Genomic DNA, 17382 nt, shown 5'->3' on the forward strand with positions numbered 1-17382 from the left:
ATCCCCGCCTGTTGAGACAACTCAGCGTTGTATTAATCATTCGCTAGATGCCACATTTAAATGCACCCTCGAATAGTTTCTAGAATAAGCTTAGAGAACTAAGACTCATTAATCTGAGCAAGGTTCCACGGGTAAGAAAATGACAATAGATGTCATTATACTCCTATGTATCTGGTATAGAATCTTACTACTTGGAAAAGGGGCTACGAAATAGGTACTAGGAAAGGATAACTATCTAGAAAAGTGATTTGCCTACTCCTATTATTGAAACCACTCTATTGCAAGTTGAGATGTATGTAAAAGCACGGGAGAATACGGCTAAGTTCCAATATATCCACTCAATCTCGGGGCCATGCCGTCAAGCTGCAACTCATTTTAGAACCTGGGCGTGCATGTGCAGATCCCAAGTAGTTCACAATACGGATTACAATTAACTGACCTGGATTAAACGGTTCGCTCTTATTGGCACGAGAGTCACTTTATGCTCGCACGAAGACGGAATTATCGGTCATAACTCAGATTTCCCAGCTGCAAAAGCCGGAATACCAAGAAAAGAATATACATCCGAACTTAACGATAGGATACGATATCGACAGGTACCTAACCTAGCATCATACGAGAAAGGCAAGCAAGCCCATGCGGATCCGCGAAGCTATATATATCCCTTCATTTCCTCCTTTTTTTTTTTTTTTTTTGCTACCCGATCAACACACGCGCCGACCGCAAGAAGGCGAGCAGCGGCATCCCCTAGGACTGCTGGACGTTGATGGCGGCAGAACCGCTGCTCTGGTAGCCCTCGGTAGCGAGGATCTGGTAGTTGTGCTGTCCGAGCTTGAGCCCGGCCTTCTCCCAGGCGTCGAAGTGGTTCTTGATGGTGACGGAGCCGCCGACGCGCTTCTGCTGGCGCACGGACCAGAACTGGTAGAAGGTGGAGGTGCCGTCGATGGAGGGCTGGTTGACGCGCTGGGTGCGGTACACGTCGTACACGCTGCCGTCGCTCTCGACCGAGCCTAGCTTGGTCGCGCCGCTGGACGGGTTGTACGTCCCGAACGACTCCACGATGTAGTACTCGATCAGCGGGTTTCGCGTCCACCCGTACACGGACAGGTAGCTGTTGACGTTGGCGCCGTTCCACGTGCCGTTGTACGTGACGACGCGGGTCGCGCCGGGGTTCCACCCCTTGCCGGCCACGAAGTTGCCCACGTTCGACCACGTCACGTCGTACGAGCCGCCGGGCCCGTTGTTGTACGTCACCTGGCCGGCGCCGTCGGTCCAGAACGAGTAGAAGAAGCCGTTGTTGGTGCCCGTGCCGGCGGGGGTCGACCGGGTGATGAGTTCGAGAGGGGAGGCGATGGCCCCGGCGGCAGCCGCGAGGGCAACGAAGATGGATGAACCAAGCATCTTGTCAACTGGAAAATTGATGAGCGGGATGAACTTGACTTGGCTTTGACTTGGCTTTGACTTGACTGAGGGTGAGGCTTGTCTTTTTTTAGCTCTTGCTGAAGAAGAAAGAGAAAAAAAGAAGCTTCTTCTTCAGGGGCTGACGATCGCCGCGGCGGGACAAGATTGCTTATATACTTGGCGGGCTACCAGGTTATATTGTTCCCGCGATCGGTTTAGCCAATAGCCAATAGCCAATAGCCAATAGCCAATAGCCAATAGCCAACAGACAACAACCTCGTTGTGGAAAATGGGAATGTCGAGTCCGTTCCTAGTACCCGAGAAGACGGGTGAGAGTTGGAGTTTAGAATGAACGTGTTTGCGTCGATCATCGTAGGGAAGCAATTCTGCCGGCAGCGCCCAATTTGTCGAACCGGGGTCACGATATTGACGTGATGGAACGCTAGCAGATTTTGCCGACGGATAATTGTAGCTTTATCCTGGGCGAGCCCCTGGCCGCGTTGCATGATTTTGGTTTCATGTTATATGTTAGGTATATGCTATTTACGCGGCGTCACGATCTAGGCGTTCGATCAAGAAGCCTGGTTGGCTCTTGCGGCTCCCAAAGCTAATATAATTATACCTGCATGTGGCAATAAACGTCTTTTGCCGGTTTTCTCGGTAAGCAGGCTATGTTCCTCCGCTGGAGGCTGGGGTCTGGAGTCGCGGGCGGCGATGGCGATATAATTGACGACGAAAACATCAATACTGAGGTCAGCAATAAGTTATAGATGGTGGGCACGAATACGAAACCTCCGGCGTAGCAGTGTAGCAAATAGAGCGTTCAAAGGTTCAAAGGTTCAAAGGCCCAAAGGTCATTGGGCCTCGAGCAGAACCATTCCCCCTCTCATCTTTCTTCATGATGTGATCGTGCCATACCAAGACATACGATAACGATGAATCTCGTCAACTGCGGACTTCTTAACGACGCCATGAGACACCAAGACGAGAACTCTTGCTAATGCTTGACGTGTCAGCCTTTTCATCTCACTTCTGTCTGTAAGTGGTGTCCACTCTGCTCAAGAGATAGATTCTTGATTCAATGCGACACGATAGTCTCCCTTAGCAAGTTGTTAACGGAAGCTTCTCGCCTAGGATGTGGCAATCGCCTTAGTCTTTCAGCAAGACCATTTTACTAACAAGAGTGTCAAAACCTTCAGGGACGTGTCGCTGGAGACAGCCTAGGATATCTACTCTCGATGGCGCATAGGGTCATAACAACTGAGTCGCCAAAGACCACACTCGACGTCCAAGCAATATATACAGACGGCCGAGTCGGTCTTTGTCACAGTCGAGAAGTCGATCCCTCGTTTATGGAGAATGAGTCCCTACACAGCGGCGCCGATGCAGGTAAACAAGGCGCCGGAGAGACACTAGGTTAGAACAGCATGATATTCACTCGAACCCGTTCGCTTATCCTACCCATGAAGAAGCCGGGGGGGCATCACAGTGTATTCGCCGTGGGGGTACGATATCGACAATACAAGGAACAGTAGTCCGTACGTGACGGTGAGGAACCATAATCGAGAGCAGCGTGACGAGAGACACATGCAATTCTCAAAACACACCGCATGAAATCACATTTAGATAAGAGCAAGGCTGCAATGTATGTGCCTACTTAGGTACGTATGTAGTGTATGTATAATCATAGATCTTTACGCGCGTCTGGTCAGGGTCCGGGTAAGGAACCCTAGGGCTAAGCTCAACTGAAAAAGGTTCCCCTTCGAATGTTATCTCCGGCTCAAGTAAAGATGGACCAAATCTGGTGTATCTTTGGGAATGCATATTCGAAAACCCCTGGGCTAAGATCATTGGGGGATTGGGGGCTTAGGAGCTTGGGAGCTTGGGGGAGCCCCCTGCAAGTTATCATACCGCCCAGTTGATGCATCGTGACTAGGTACACTAGCAATACTATGGTACGCACTACACAAGGCAGCGGTGAGCAGAACGCCTTGGTTTAAATTGCGGTAGGGTATGTAGAGAGGACAGATTGCTAAACAAGGTGATAGATAGGCTCCTATATTGACCATGTCCACTAGATGTATGTACGGCACATGTCGTGCGACATAAATACATGTAAGTGGCAGAGCATAGGTAGTTAAGGTATGTATGGGTATGTATGTATTCTTGATTAAAATTGAGGTGGTCCACTACTAGTCCACTACTAGTCCACCATGTGCTAGGGAACCCGGCGAGCTTCGTAAAGAGAAGGGGGGAGGGGGAGAAAGATCCCGGATCGAGTTTCGAACCCACGTGGATGTAAATAAGAATGAGAATAAGCGACGAACCAGACAAGCTCCAGACAAGCTCCAGACAAGCTAGAGCCCAAACCCCATAAGAGCAACCGAACCCGAACTATTTCGTCCGAGTGATAATGGCGTCTGTACTCCGTAGCCTAAGAAGGCCATAAGGCGCCAAATATAATAATACACTTGATAATGTTCGTATCACGACGCCTCCTTGACGAATAGGATTCCTGCCGATGGAGTATCACTGCTTCTACTATGTACATAGTATGTAAGACAATCCCCAATCCCGCCCCTCCTCCCCACAAACCGGGGTTATCATGGAAATAGTAAAGAATAAAGAGAAGAGAAGAGAAGAAGAAAACGCCACGAGATATATGTGCATAGCTCTTAATTTCGTTTAATATACCTAGGTAGCTTGCACATATATTTTTTCTGCGGAAACCCGGTACCTAGGTAATACCTAGCAGTGGTCCATGACACCATTATTATCGGTATTATGAGTATTATGAGTATCATGAGTAACATTATATGAGGACGCAATATTCGCATTAATATGCCAGGCGCATTACTGCAGTCAGAATAATGCTGTCATACAGCATTCCCGCCGTCTCTTCAAAAAGAAATATTCTCTCTTTTGAAGTTACCGTGCTTGAGAAGGGTTTGGTTGAGAAAGGCTTAGGTAAAAATCCTAATATCCTCCACCCATGCGCGTACGTACCTAGGCACACAGTCACCGCTGTACCCTAGGAGCTGTTATGTCATCGGAGAGGTGCGGTTTGGTGAGATTGTCTGTGCCGCAAAGCAGCAGCTTTCTCTGCAGTAGCCGTCTAGGTATGTAGGTTCTATCGTTTTTTTCTCGAAACCAAACGTGTATGTACATACAACCGTCATTTTCGATCGCCCGATCGGGTGGACCAAACTAGGCCGTTTCCCTTAGGTACTCCTGCTTTCTTCTAGCCATCGTTCCAGAAGGATGCAAGACGAAACCGAACAGACGATTTAGAAAGCGGCTGAAACTCTGCAATCCCATCTGGTCTCGTGATTTCCGTAGGGCTGTCAGAAGTACGTACAGTAAAGCAGATCGATTGATCGCCATTGCTCACAGTCTGACAGAAAATAGTCAGAATCGAAACAATGTTACCCACCACCGACACCGACAACACCACCACTTTGGTGCTCGCTTCACACCAAAGCGTACCTAATCACCATACCCGCTGCGCATTGACGACTTGTACGATAGGCAGTTCCGTGCCCTTAAGCCTCCATCGCCATCGCCATCTGAATCTATCATTAAATGCAACGGCCCGGCCCGTTTGGGGGCGGGTTGGCCCTCCGATTAAATACGTAGCGTATCTATCCGGACATCGTGAATCTGTTTAATTTGTAGAAACTCCCATCACGGATGTATGTACCTTATCAGCACATCTTAGCGCCGAGAGCGAGAAGGGGGGGGGGGGGGGCCTGGCTCCGGATATGGCTCGGAAGTTCCGCGGTTTGTTGCCCCTCTATCCTGGAAGTTTGGTACAGCCGGGAATAGAAAAAAGCAAAGTCCTGTCGTGCACGAGGCTAGTAGATTGAGGTGACATGTCATTCAGGAGCAGGGATGAAAGGGGAGGCCTGACGAGAACCGGTTGTGCTGGACCTCGGATACAACAGCCGACAGGGTGACAACCAATACCTAGCTGCCACGGAAATGAGAAGTGAGTAGATCATCAAGGAGCAGGGATCAAAGGCATTAGATAATTACATTATAGTGGTTGCAGCCTCATCATTATTCAACCTATGATCCTATCAACCCACTTCGTCCACCCAACGTCGGCGCACAGCAGCCTCATTGAATCAACCGGTAGGCTTACAAAGAGCTCTTGCTTCATTGAGTCCGCCTTGGCCGGGAGTATCAAAGCTGTACCAAGGTTCCACGATCCGTGAGCCCGCCTAATTGCATCCGCCTTGGTTACGGGTACTCCCGGTATGTTCCATTCGACGTCCGCGCCGAAATGTCGCCATGTGTTGAATGCCAGCGCTTCGGGCATCCGTGGGTCATAATTAACTCCTACTAGGCGTGGGTCGGGCGCTTCGCATAGCATGGCGAGACGCCGGCTGACGTATTCCTGGTCGACAGCGTCGATAGATGCTTTCACGAGCGGGACAAGACGAGCGAGTTCGCCGTCGTCATCGCAAGCTGCAATTAATTGGGTCTTTAATGCCTTCGTAACAACTGGTAGGGCTGCATTGCCAAAGTAGTTTTCTGTGGCGCCCTTGAAGGCTCTCGTTCGCCAGTTCACCGAGTTCCATAGCATGGCATTCCGCCTTGGTTCTACCCCAGGTAAGTTATTTTCGGCTGCCACGCGGGACTTCGTGATATGCGCAAAGGCGAGGGTAGCCAAGCTTGTGTAAGCCGACGGTGACTCCACCCCGCCATTTCGAGACCGAATCAGCTCTCGGAGTTCCTGCAGTCGCTCGTTCCTGAAAACGAAGATCTTGCCTATCTTCTCGATGTTTGCCATAGACGGTCCAGTCTTTAGGATTCGCGGTTGCGTTGGGCCGCTAAGGTCACGTAGCATCGTATATTCCGGACATCTTTTCAGTAGAAGCTGGAATGTAGCACCGTTGTCGTTGTGTATGGTAATTGGGCCTCTCTGGCTGCGATGATGCAACATCGGAAACGTCTGCTCGGAAGGCAAGTTAACTGGAGTGTTTCGAGTCTGGGCAGCAAAGCATTCCAGGAAGACGCGCAACGAGCCCCCATCCACCAACCCGTGATGTAAGAACATAGAAAGTAGTAGGCCACCGGGCGGGAACTCTGCCTGTACCTTGGACACCGGTATCGAATCAAGGTTGGAGCTTACTATGCCCGAAACACCGAACCGGGAGCCAACGAATGCGCCTGGTGGGAAACCGGCATCCTTCATTCGTGAGTATTCTTGCCGACTCGTTTCGCTGGCGGGGATCACTTGGAAAGGAATATCCTGTGAAGGTGACCGGTGAAGCGAGACGCTGCCGCTATTACTATTAGCCCGAAGCCTCCCGGCGAAGACTGGTCGTTCTCTCGCCAGACGTTTGAGAGCAGATTCGATATGCCGAACTGCGTCGTGCCGCCGCTGATTATCGCACGGAAAGCAGAGTACGACGCATATATAAACCCGAGGTGCGTTCTGGTTCCACACCGAAAGTGGTTCTTGCCAACCGAGATGGTCTTCCTTTTCCAGCATTGGCAACGGCTGGCTCACTGCAGGAAGTGAACGTGTGCGTCTCGTAGTAGCATTGGCGAGTGGCTTGAGCGGCCGGTTTTGTAAGTTGCGACGTCGTGGCCGCGTAGTTGCTATGTCTTCACCAATCGGTGACCGCCTTTTACGCATCGTGAACGGATAGCTTGCCTGTGAAGGCATGAGTGTGACTAGGTATGAGGCGCTAGCCCCTTGAAGATGAAGGGGAAAGTATTTCACGTGGTACGTGCGAGTAAGTTTCTTTGGTGCTGGAGTATGAAGGAAGTATCAGAGGTTTGGGAGATATTCGGGATATTCATGCGCTTGTCGATGAACTCTCTCATCGCGATAGTATAGCTATGAGAGCCCCGAAGCATGATATCTCTTGCTATGTATGAACTGACGAAAACCAGGAGGGGCGATTAGCGAGAAGCAGAGCTAAGGTTGCGAGAGATGAAGATCTCTTAGACCCTTGCTAGCTGAGATCAAATTGCAGGTCAGGTAATAATACCCAGAGAAGAAGGCTGGACCACCCTGGCGAGAAGTTCATAAGCTGTTTCCACTGTTTCTAAAGACGTCAATGTTGGACTGATTACCTATTCCATAAAAGGCTGGCTGCAGATACTACCCCTCGTAACTCCACGTCGACCGCGTATGATTACCGTCGACAATCCCCTGCTTAAATGGGAGCCGATGGCGCTAGGGAGCCCATAAAAGCCGTCAGATATGATGTTGGTTTTTGGTCAGAGCCGCGGCGCGCTATCGCATGCAGGGCTTGGGGTCTTCATCCATGCGCTCACCCAAGGATACGGGCAAGGTCATTTAGTCTGGGCGCCGGACTAGATTTCCGTTTGCAGGCCGTAATAAAGCTCAAGATACTAGGATAGCAACCACGCCTTTCCACGCGAGCGGTTCCCACCCTTTTAAAACATTCTCCAGGGCATTGCGTGTCCATTTAAGGAAAATATCTTTGTCAGTTTACACATCATGTAGGTACCGCCGCCGTATTTGAGCGCCGGACTCACTAAGAAGTCAGAAGTGAATTCACAACACGTACTAGCTAATCCTTGTGGGGGGGGGGGGGGGACCTTGACTCGGAACATTATCGAGTCGAACTCGCGCTCGGCACTGAGCAGGGGGCTATCCGAAATCCAGGTAGATGGTACGTAAATAAGGGAACCTGAGCAGAGACACAAGCTTGTCACTATACGGATAAGTGAAGCATACGTTAGGCAGGAGGACTTTCCTCATGAAGGCCGGTGGCCAGGCAAATACATGATTGTCCCCTTCAAAGTGAAGCAATTGCCATCCAGGAATGTAGGTCATCTCGACCAACATGTCATGATGGAAAATGAAGATATCCATATCAGCTCTCACGCGTTCCCCTCTTCGGACAGTCACAAGCTCTGAACAGCAAGTATCGGCTGGCAGCCTCGTGGCATGATTCAGGCTGACCTGAAATGCAGCATAAGGTGACGCGAACTCAACAAGCTGTGTGTTCAGATGAAGAGGGCGATAGGTCAACGATTAGATACACCGAGGGCGCAATTCATAGGTCAGGTCGGCCGCATGATGCCAGACCATGATCCGAATCTCGGGAGGTAAGGACGAGAAGAGATCTATGGTTGGTCGCGGGCTCGGATCCGATGATGTGTTGGCTGACTAGAAGGAGGGGATCGACAGATGAAATGCATAGTGAATATATGATTTGTATGCATGGTATTTTCTGTCATAAATGAGTAAAGCGCCGGGTTTGGAGATAGGACGCCAACAAGCCGGAGGTGATGAGAATTCACACTCGACATGACATCGAGGTCTGTGTTGTATGTGTTAGGTATGCGTATGTGTATGTGTATGTGTACGTGTATGTGTAATGTATGTGTATGTGAGGTAGTTTGTGTGTACCTAGATACCTAGGTACATACATATGTACATGAGGTATGTATGTAGGTAGTTTGTACTTGATCAAGGTGGATAAAAAGACATCGGTTCCAAATCGTCGGTGGGGGCGGGGAATAATAATAATAGGCAAGTTCGTTGTCGTAGATCGAGTGGATTGGAAGTCATCCGCTGCTTCCGTATTCAATAAACCCCCTGCCGCTTCTGCTTCTAGACTCGACTGCTTTTGTTTCTAGGCTTGTTCAATTGCCAGGTGGCCCGTACCTTTTCGTTACACAAAATTTACGCGAATTACTTGCACGAGCTAAGTCTTACACTAGTTTTGGCCAAAAATACTTAGATACATGTAATTTCCTAAACGAGTAATTGCATGTAACCTAATTGGGTAGTCAGGCATCTTTTATTTTTCTTTTCTTCCTTTCTTCTTCTTCTTTCCTTGTCTCTTTTCGCCTTTTCCTTTCAGTACCTAAGGTACTAAGCCTCAAGTATAGTAGGTACAGCCTCCTTGCGCAGTCATTGCATCACATTGCACCCAACTACATCTATATGAGTAGGTACCTATGCAATTAGAGTAATGAAGTTAGGTGCTTACTTTTTCTGTCTTGTCTTTCGGACCGTTCCCCACTAACGAGATATCCGTTTGGGTAGAAATCCATTGGAGGGTTACGTCGACGATGATAGCTATCCCCGGTGTGCATATCCCACTGTCATATCTTGGAGTCGGGATTCGGGACCCATCCTGTTGGGACTGGGGCTGACGGTCCGTCCGGGGACAAGCGAGCACAGCATGATCTGACGATCCTGGTATCGTAGGATTAGACGTATGGCGGGCATAGGACAGCTCCCGAGGGAAAGTCCCCGGATAGTTCGTCTCACGTCACGCATATTCCTTGATTCTTCCACGAATGCTGACGTGAGGTCCGCAATATCATAAGTCGATGGTCCAATTATAAGGTCACGGTTAACGTCTGTTTTGGCTCGAGGAATCAAAGCTGACGCCTCTCGCAGGCGACAGTCAATGCCGCCTTGTGTAACACCGAACAACAACTCCTCGCAGACCGCAGACCGCAGACCGGGGAACAGCTCCCAGGTAGCCAGTTACCATGTTAAAATCTCACGGCAGATATCTAGAGGCCTCCGCACTAAATCGTATTGATCATATTGCATACAAACCATACAAACCACCTCAGATAGTATGCGCGGTAGGTCGGATAGGTGTCCTTCCCCTTATCCAAACGACTGTTTTTAACCACAGTGTCATGCGAGCTATATTGCTTATTAATTCACCCCCTTTAATCCCTGGTGAAAAGACGAGGATGATTCTTACGGCTCGAAACTCGAAAATAAGGGCTACGCCAATCATAGGTTGCCAAACTCAGCTCTAGTGGCGAAGGGAAACAAAAAGCAATTCTTAGCCATTAATTATCCAGCTGTTAATTATCGGGTATGTAATGTCGCTTGCATATGACCATGGTCCTTTATGTTTCATTCTAGTATCATTATTCGTAATCTAGTATTACGGTAAACTGCCAATTGGTGAGAATGGGGATGAAAGCTGCAAAACGCAGTTGCATACGGAAATGACTTCCGAGATACTTATCCGTCAGTCCTATGACTTGGGTTGCAGTATTGTGTTTGCCCAATCATGGGGTTTCACGAGAGTCGGGTGCAAACGAATAGATTTTCAAAATGCACAATATTCATTCAATATTGTTTATGAATCCTTCTTATGGCAACTCTTCGTGCAAGTATACGGCTGAATCCCAGACACATGACCCAAGCAAATTTATTTGGCTTACCTTTTCAATGTTGTCTGCATAGTCTCATGCAATGCTAGTAATTCGTGGTTTATTTTCGCGTCCATCTTCCCCAGTAGTTTCTCGCCAATCCCTGTTGCATAACGTACCAGAACAGATATTGCACTTTTCGAGATTAGGAATATAGGTACTCTGGATAGAAAGGATATCCTTCGTAGATTAAGGAGATGTGATAGTAGTACTCCAATCATCTCATTCCATATAGCTGATGCAAACCACGGTCTATACAGTGCTTAGATTTAAAATATAACTGGCACCAGTATTTTGCTGAGCAGCCCGCTTCGGCGCATCTCTTATCTTGCTTCAGCCGACTTACAGATGTTTAAGTCTGACACAAGATACTACACCGAATATTTTGCTTGTGCGGAGATGGTGTCGGTAGGTTCTACTTATCTTATAAGCTATCGCATTTGCGCGACGTATCCTGGGAAGACGTGATCTTGATATAAGTCAACGGAGACACTTTTGGCATTATTTAGTCTAGACAGAACCATGGAAGGATCGTGTATTACCGGAGTTTGAAGATACCGATTTGTCCACAAACGAGTAAAACAGAAAAGCACCTCATATTGCCCCGTGCATTTAGTATTATGTAGCTTACGTACTAAATATACTTAGAAGTTATCAGCCCTTTACACACTTACGATGACTTTTAGGGCGGGCATATACCTATCACGAAGTAGAGCAAGAAGCATAAAAGAAACTTCGTTGTTCCGTAAGAGCTTTGGGCTATGCATACTCAAAGTATACTTGTAAATGTTTCAATTAGAATCCTAACAACACTTATTTGAATAGTAAATTCCGTGTGTTTTACATAGAACCCTAGCATTCGGTAGGTAGGTTATTCAAATAGAGCCGTCCTTATGTTCTAACGCAAAAGTGACCTTATCTCCAGGACTCAGATAATTCGATTTCCTATAAGACGACGCAAGCTCTCAAGGATGAGGCAAGATAAAAACAGAAGAACAAGGGTTTATACCTAGGTAATACATCGAACCTTAAGGATATGAAATGTTATTTTTGATAAGCCCAAGCCGTCAGTCACATCTGATCGATAAATCTATACGATTATTTACTCTCACTATATGTCAGGGGACAAGCGAAGTTAGTATGAATTAGGTATAGATCTATGTAGAATAGATATAGGGGGCGCTGCGCGCCCTCAAAAGAGGATAGGAGGTCAAGCGTTAATAAATTCATACTACTATACGGCTACTATACAACAGCTTCGCTGCTGCTTCTAACATTCACTCTACGTATGGCATCAATCAAAGGATATCTCTAACACTATGAGTCATTGTCGAAGATACCTCTTAATACGATGTGTCATATAGCGTAAATATGCACCTGCGCTAATTGGTAAGATAATAATGTATATGATATATGGAAGAAATTCATTGACGCTTACTCCTCTTTAAAACTACCGGCAATTTGTTGCCCTATATATACCAATTCATCAGCTAGCTAGCATTAGGCTATCATTTAATAAGTCATCTTCGTTACCTAACTGGCCCTAACCCTCATCTTTTGATAGTTATGGCCAACGCAATGGGTTTGATTTGTGACTGTATCTAGAGAATCATTGTGTTAACATCACGGGATACTGAACCACGGGATAACCTGGGGACTAAGTGTGTTTGTATAATATATAGCTTAGAGAGGATTGATAGGTAGTTTCGCTCTGTACCTCGTGTAAGAACTATGCATAAGGTCTGTAATTAACCGAATTTCCTCCGGCTCTCTATCTAACCTATGTAAGCTTGCCTTTGGACATCCTTAGACCGGTGTATGCTATGTCTAAAATAAGATTATACGTCAACCTGTTTAGAAATGCTGGTTACACCACCTCCTCTTGAGTCGGGAGAGAACGTAGCCGTTGATGCTTCAGCTGTGGTGTTTTACTTAACCTCTTATAAACTCTCTATCAAAGAAAAGTGACCACACAGACAAGACTCGTTAACTCCGAGTTTGCTATTTGGAATTGAAACTCCAACCTGTTCTGTTAACTGTACAACAAGTGGATCTTTAGACTAAGATGATAACGTCGCACCCAAGTGTTACAAATGCATATTAAGGACGTAATACGATGGTAGCAAATAGGCGTAAATATGTTACATTTGAAGGTAACCTTAACTTCACTGGAACTTATTCCGCTGTTAATTGCTTATTTGAACTTCCAAATATTCCCTGAACGGTCCCTACACGCAAACCGAAATGTCGAAACTCAAGGGATTTCTACTTTTACTTACGTATCTTTAAAATCTAATATACGATATATACAAGTATATATGAGTTATATACCCACGATATTAATGTTTATAGGTAACTATCTACCTACCTAACCCATATACTACTTACTAAGCCTCTTCATTAATCAACGTAGGGCTCTAAACGACAGCAAAGAAGGTTGTATGCTGCATCCACACTTCCCGTTTAGGCAGGTTTCTAAATTCTCACTGCATGGGGGCCCGATGACCTGGATACGGCAAACCATGGTTTGATCACATGCAAGAAATACGACACAACAAGTTGCGCCGATCTTATCGGTACTTAATAGCCTATCTCGTTTATCGACTCCAAGTATTATACGACGTCGTTGGTTTAACGAACCACCAATTGTCCCTTTCTATGGGTATTTTCAAGTTGCGGGAAAATGCGTATACGGTATTGAGTACTTGGCAGAGCGGACTTAACATCAAAACTGACAGGGAAGTAAAATTACTTTTATGGATCAAGTTTTCAAGTACCTTACACGTAAATGATGAACATAAGACGGGAAAGATCACCAAGATCTCTACATATCCGACCACATGATCTACAACAGGGAATCACCGCCATCAAATCGTAAAGCAGATATAATTTTATCTGAATTAGTCTGTATACTGAGCGATGCACACGGCATCGTCGTGACATCTTTATCTAAGTTCGGTTGTTTTCATCATCATGGGTATCAACCGTTACTGGCCAGTCAAAAACATCGCTGACTATCTACCTCCTGATGCATGCCAATATTGCGGCCGTCTCTGTAGAAATTAATAACGACGCCCCGGGCGTATGTACGATGATGCTCTTCGGCTGTCAAATGCCCCTGATGCCCCGATGCCCCTTGGCCAATGATGAATGCAATCCCATGGCCAAACCTCTTGTACTCCAAAAACTCCAACACCCATTGTAGAAAAGAAAGAGCTACCATATTCACACGAAAGAGTTCTTAATAAGGATTTGGTGAAAAGCATTGACCATTGTCGGTTCTGGCAAATGCACCCTCCAATGTAAATGTCAGTTTGCGAGCCGGGAATTATTGAATGGCATTGCTCATGGCATTGCCTCTCCGACATCCCATTTATGGTCTTGGCCGTCTAGAGCTGTCGCAATAATCATGTTTCTCGGGATGATCAATACCACGTATCTATTGCGGTAAGAGAGCACCCTTCTCGTCGCGTGCCAACATAACTTTGCCCACAATCTTCTCAGTCAGAGTCGCACACCAAGGGTCGACATAGCCTGTCCAAAGCATCGCGGCACCGTAGTTTAGAGGGATCCAAAATGGTAGGGCGACCACGAGACGCCACCCGCTGGGGAACATGAGCGTGCCGTGAATTATTTCACCCTTGTCGTTGGTGATGGGCGGGGGCACGTGGATTCCATAAACCATCCAGCAAAGAACACTGCGAAGGAGAGGACCGTGTAAAAGATAAACGGCGAAAGACTGCTTGCCAAACCAGAGCAAATATTTGCTTGACATGATATCACGTAGAGCTGGGCTGAAATGTAAACCCAAGGTAATCAATTCTAAGCCAATTCCGGAAGCGAATCGAGGGTAATCGGGGTCCTTGGGAAGAATGCGCTTCAAAACCTCGAATTGGTAGCGTGACCAGGCCGCCCATTCTGGATGTCCTTCAGGATACGAGGCGACGTAGAGACCTAGAAACAAGAAGATCGCAGCCAAGACCTGCGAGACTTTTGGTCGACGAGCAAGCCATTCGGTGGCAGGAGGGTGATTTTGCAAGTCACAGAGGAATACACCCCAGAAGAACTGCATCCCAAAAGCCGCTGCGATGTAATTAGCTTTGAAGCAAAAAGTCTGAGAAGTCTGAGAACCAAGAACGTACAGTCGGATGCCATCCAGAAATAGGCATACATCATCAAACTCAAGACCATCCTGAACTGAGGTCGAATATAGGCCGTGGCAACGATAAAGGTATAAACTTCCATGCTTCCCTTCAGCAATGGTAACAATGTCCACTGATTGCCATCATACGCGTTTCGGCCTCTTGTCCAAGTTGAAATGATGTTCTCAATCAAGTGTTTAACCGACAGGAATATGTTCGCTTGGCGATCGGGTGCGGTCTTACCACACCACCAACAATCACTCTGCTTTGCGACCAAAAACATTCCTAGATTCGCCATTATCCAAATGATGACGGTCGCGAGACCACAGGGTATAACCAATCGGGGAACACGGCGGAGGGCAGACTTGGCGATAGATGTGAAGGCGGCATCTTGGTTGTTCTGTCGGTACAGTTTGATAGGCTTAAGAGCACAGACATAGCCAGTAACAAAAGCGAAAATAGTGACACCGATACGGCCCTGAACTAGAATTCGTAGGAAAGGCAGTTGCAGAGGCCGTGGTGCTGAGCCGTTATGAGTAGCTGGAAGAAAAAGGTCGCCGTCGAAAGCTCTAGCGATATGAGTCAAGACCACTAGAGTGGATGCGAAGCCTCGAAGACCCTATAAACGGACGATACTGTTAGCTACAAAGAACGGCTGAAGTGTTAGGGTTTGCCTTTTCCATCTCATTCCCTGCTTAGTTTAAACCATGATTCTGATTCGGCGCGATATCCACCACCCGAAGATTCCGTCTTCATGTAGCCGATGCCTCTTTTCAGCCAAAGTTCCAAAACTTTATCGCGACCTTGAAGGTTCGAGTTCTTGATTTTATGATTTTTTAAAATTTTGAAGCCATGTTCGATCGAGATCCATTCTTGTCGCCGGTCGCGTTCCCACCCACAACGTAAATAAACTGGTTAACTTACATCGACCCATTTGACGTTTCCTTCTCTACCAATAGCCATTATGACGAGTCGTCGCGGAATCGCAAAGTTGCTATGATTACTTCGCTGTCATGCCTTGATAGAAGGGACTTGGTTTGGAGTTGGTGTAGCCAGAGAACAGAGAATGCACCGCCCAGTTGCACCACCTAGTTAAGTAAGGGGTTGAACGAGGAGAACGAGCGAAGCTGGAATGTTAGGACTCGAGTCTGTTGTGTTTTCCGGACGCGCGCAGCACAGAGAAAAGCGGGACTATATTCACTAATATGCGTCCTGGTCCTGGAGAGGCTGATTAACGAGTATGTAGGTGGCGACAACGCACGCGACCTAGAGATGGATGTTTTAATGATAAGCTCGTAGGGTAGTCGTCTCAATAAGTAGGAATAATATTAGATTGATATTATTCGCCCATGCGCAAGCATATAGATATATGCATACACGACCACTCAGTTAGATAATTCCTTTTTACAGGTTAAACAGGGCGGATGGATTAAATGCGTGATAAAAAAAAAGAAAGAACAAGAAGGACAGGATTAGAGGTTAGTTCCCACACACTTAAAGATACGGCAAGAGGCGCAAAGAAGGAAGAGATAAAAGGGAAGTTGGAGGATTTTTAAGAGGGAAGATATAATAAGGGGCGGACGATTGAGACTTGGCAAACAGGATCGATGTGATTGATCGATGTATGGATCCCCCCCATATAATCAAGGTAGACGGCGGCTTGGCGAGAATTGGAGAAGGAGGGAAAGACGCTTCTAAGGTTCTGTTTGGAGCGGCTTAAGTGCGTGACTGGCTTTTGGGCCAACTGGAACTCTACCGATTCAGCCTCTTTTTGACCAGGTACATCAGCTAGGTACTTGCACAGCTAGGTACCTTACATAGTGTATGTACATTGGCAGGGGAAGTGACGAAATGGGGGCTAAATCAGGTGGGTCGGGTTACGTAGTTGCTGGTTTTGTGGTTTCGTAGATTCCCCTTATGCGTTTGGTTTTTCTCTTTACATACATACATGTACGTATTCATCGTCTGTTGGTAAACTGGCAAAGTACCTTCTAGCATAACTTAATGTAACCACTATATAAACTAACATCTGTAGGTAGGCACATTACAGGATGATTCAGCTGCCCTAAGTGGCCAAACAAAGGATATATCCTGGCTACCTAAAGCCCCTAAAGCTTAGGTACCTAAATGCGGCAACGTTTAGTGTAGATTGACTGTAATGTAGTGGGGGGCTTTAATGCTGTAGGTGTACATATGTACATATATGTGTGTACTATGGTATGATGGGTAAATAAAACCTCGGTTACAAGTCGCGCGCTAAAAAGTGGCTTGTATTATTGCTTTTTTATTTATTAATTATAATTTAAGGTATATTTATAGTGTATATACAGTAATAGACTAGTACTAATTTAGTATGGTAGCTCATCTAACCTTTTTTGGCGGTACCTGACAGTGTCGTTTTACTTTTGCCTAATACCATAGTAGAGGTGGTACCCGATGCTAGGAATCCCTCGGCTTTCCTTTTCTAAGAAGGTACATAACATTAGGTACCTCTTGGTAAGTAGGTACCTAACCTAGCACAAAATGGAGGGGTGCCGACCTAATGATTGGACAAGGAAGCTCTGTTCTCGAATGAATACCTACATACATATGTACATACACTAGACAAAATGTACCTAGTTAGACTAATAATAACTCGAACAGGTATGTACTAAAGTAC

General features: G+C 46.7%; 3 protein-coding genes across 3 annotated transcripts; all 3 read right to left on the bottom strand.

The window, feature by feature from the left end:
* Nucleotides 1-301: 301 nt before the first annotated feature.
* Nucleotides 302-1508, bottom strand: F4813DRAFT_307415 (glycoside hydrolase family 11 protein). Its single transcript, XM_049240838.1, has 2 exons — nt 440-1508; nt 302-363 (listed from the first exon to the last, which is right to left on the bottom strand). The coding sequence occupies exon 1, from the start codon at nt 1399-1401 to the stop codon at nt 748-750; it is 654 nt and encodes a 217-aa protein (XP_049094493.1). The 5' UTR covers nt 1402-1508; the 3' UTR covers nt 302-363; nt 440-747.
* Nucleotides 1509-5464: 3956 nt separating this feature from the next.
* Nucleotides 5465-7048, bottom strand: F4813DRAFT_383948 (uncharacterized protein; the record flags this gene model as incomplete). Its single annotated transcript, XM_049246007.1, has 1 exon — nt 5465-7048. The coding sequence occupies one exon, from the start codon at nt 7046-7048 to the stop codon at nt 5465-5467; it is 1584 nt and encodes a 527-aa protein (XP_049094494.1).
* Nucleotides 7049-13912: 6864 nt separating this feature from the next.
* Nucleotides 13913-16322, bottom strand: F4813DRAFT_307521 (acyltransferase family-domain-containing protein). The gene is made up of 3 exons (XM_049240839.1): nt 15648-16322; nt 14724-15342; nt 13913-14664 (listed from the first exon to the last, which is right to left on the bottom strand). The coding sequence occupies exons 1-3, from the start codon at nt 15684-15686 to the stop codon at nt 14021-14023; spliced, it is 1302 nt and encodes a 433-aa protein (XP_049094495.1). The 5' UTR covers nt 15687-16322; the 3' UTR covers nt 13913-14020.
* Nucleotides 16323-17382: the final 1060 nt, after the last annotated feature.

The sequence above is a fragment of the Daldinia decipiens genome, assembly GCF_022478715.1.
Source record: "Daldinia decipiens strain CBS 113046 unplaced genomic scaffold F4813scaffold_66, whole genome shotgun sequence".
Classification (NCBI taxonomy): Eukaryota; Fungi; Ascomycota; class Sordariomycetes; order Xylariales; family Hypoxylaceae; genus Daldinia; species Daldinia decipiens.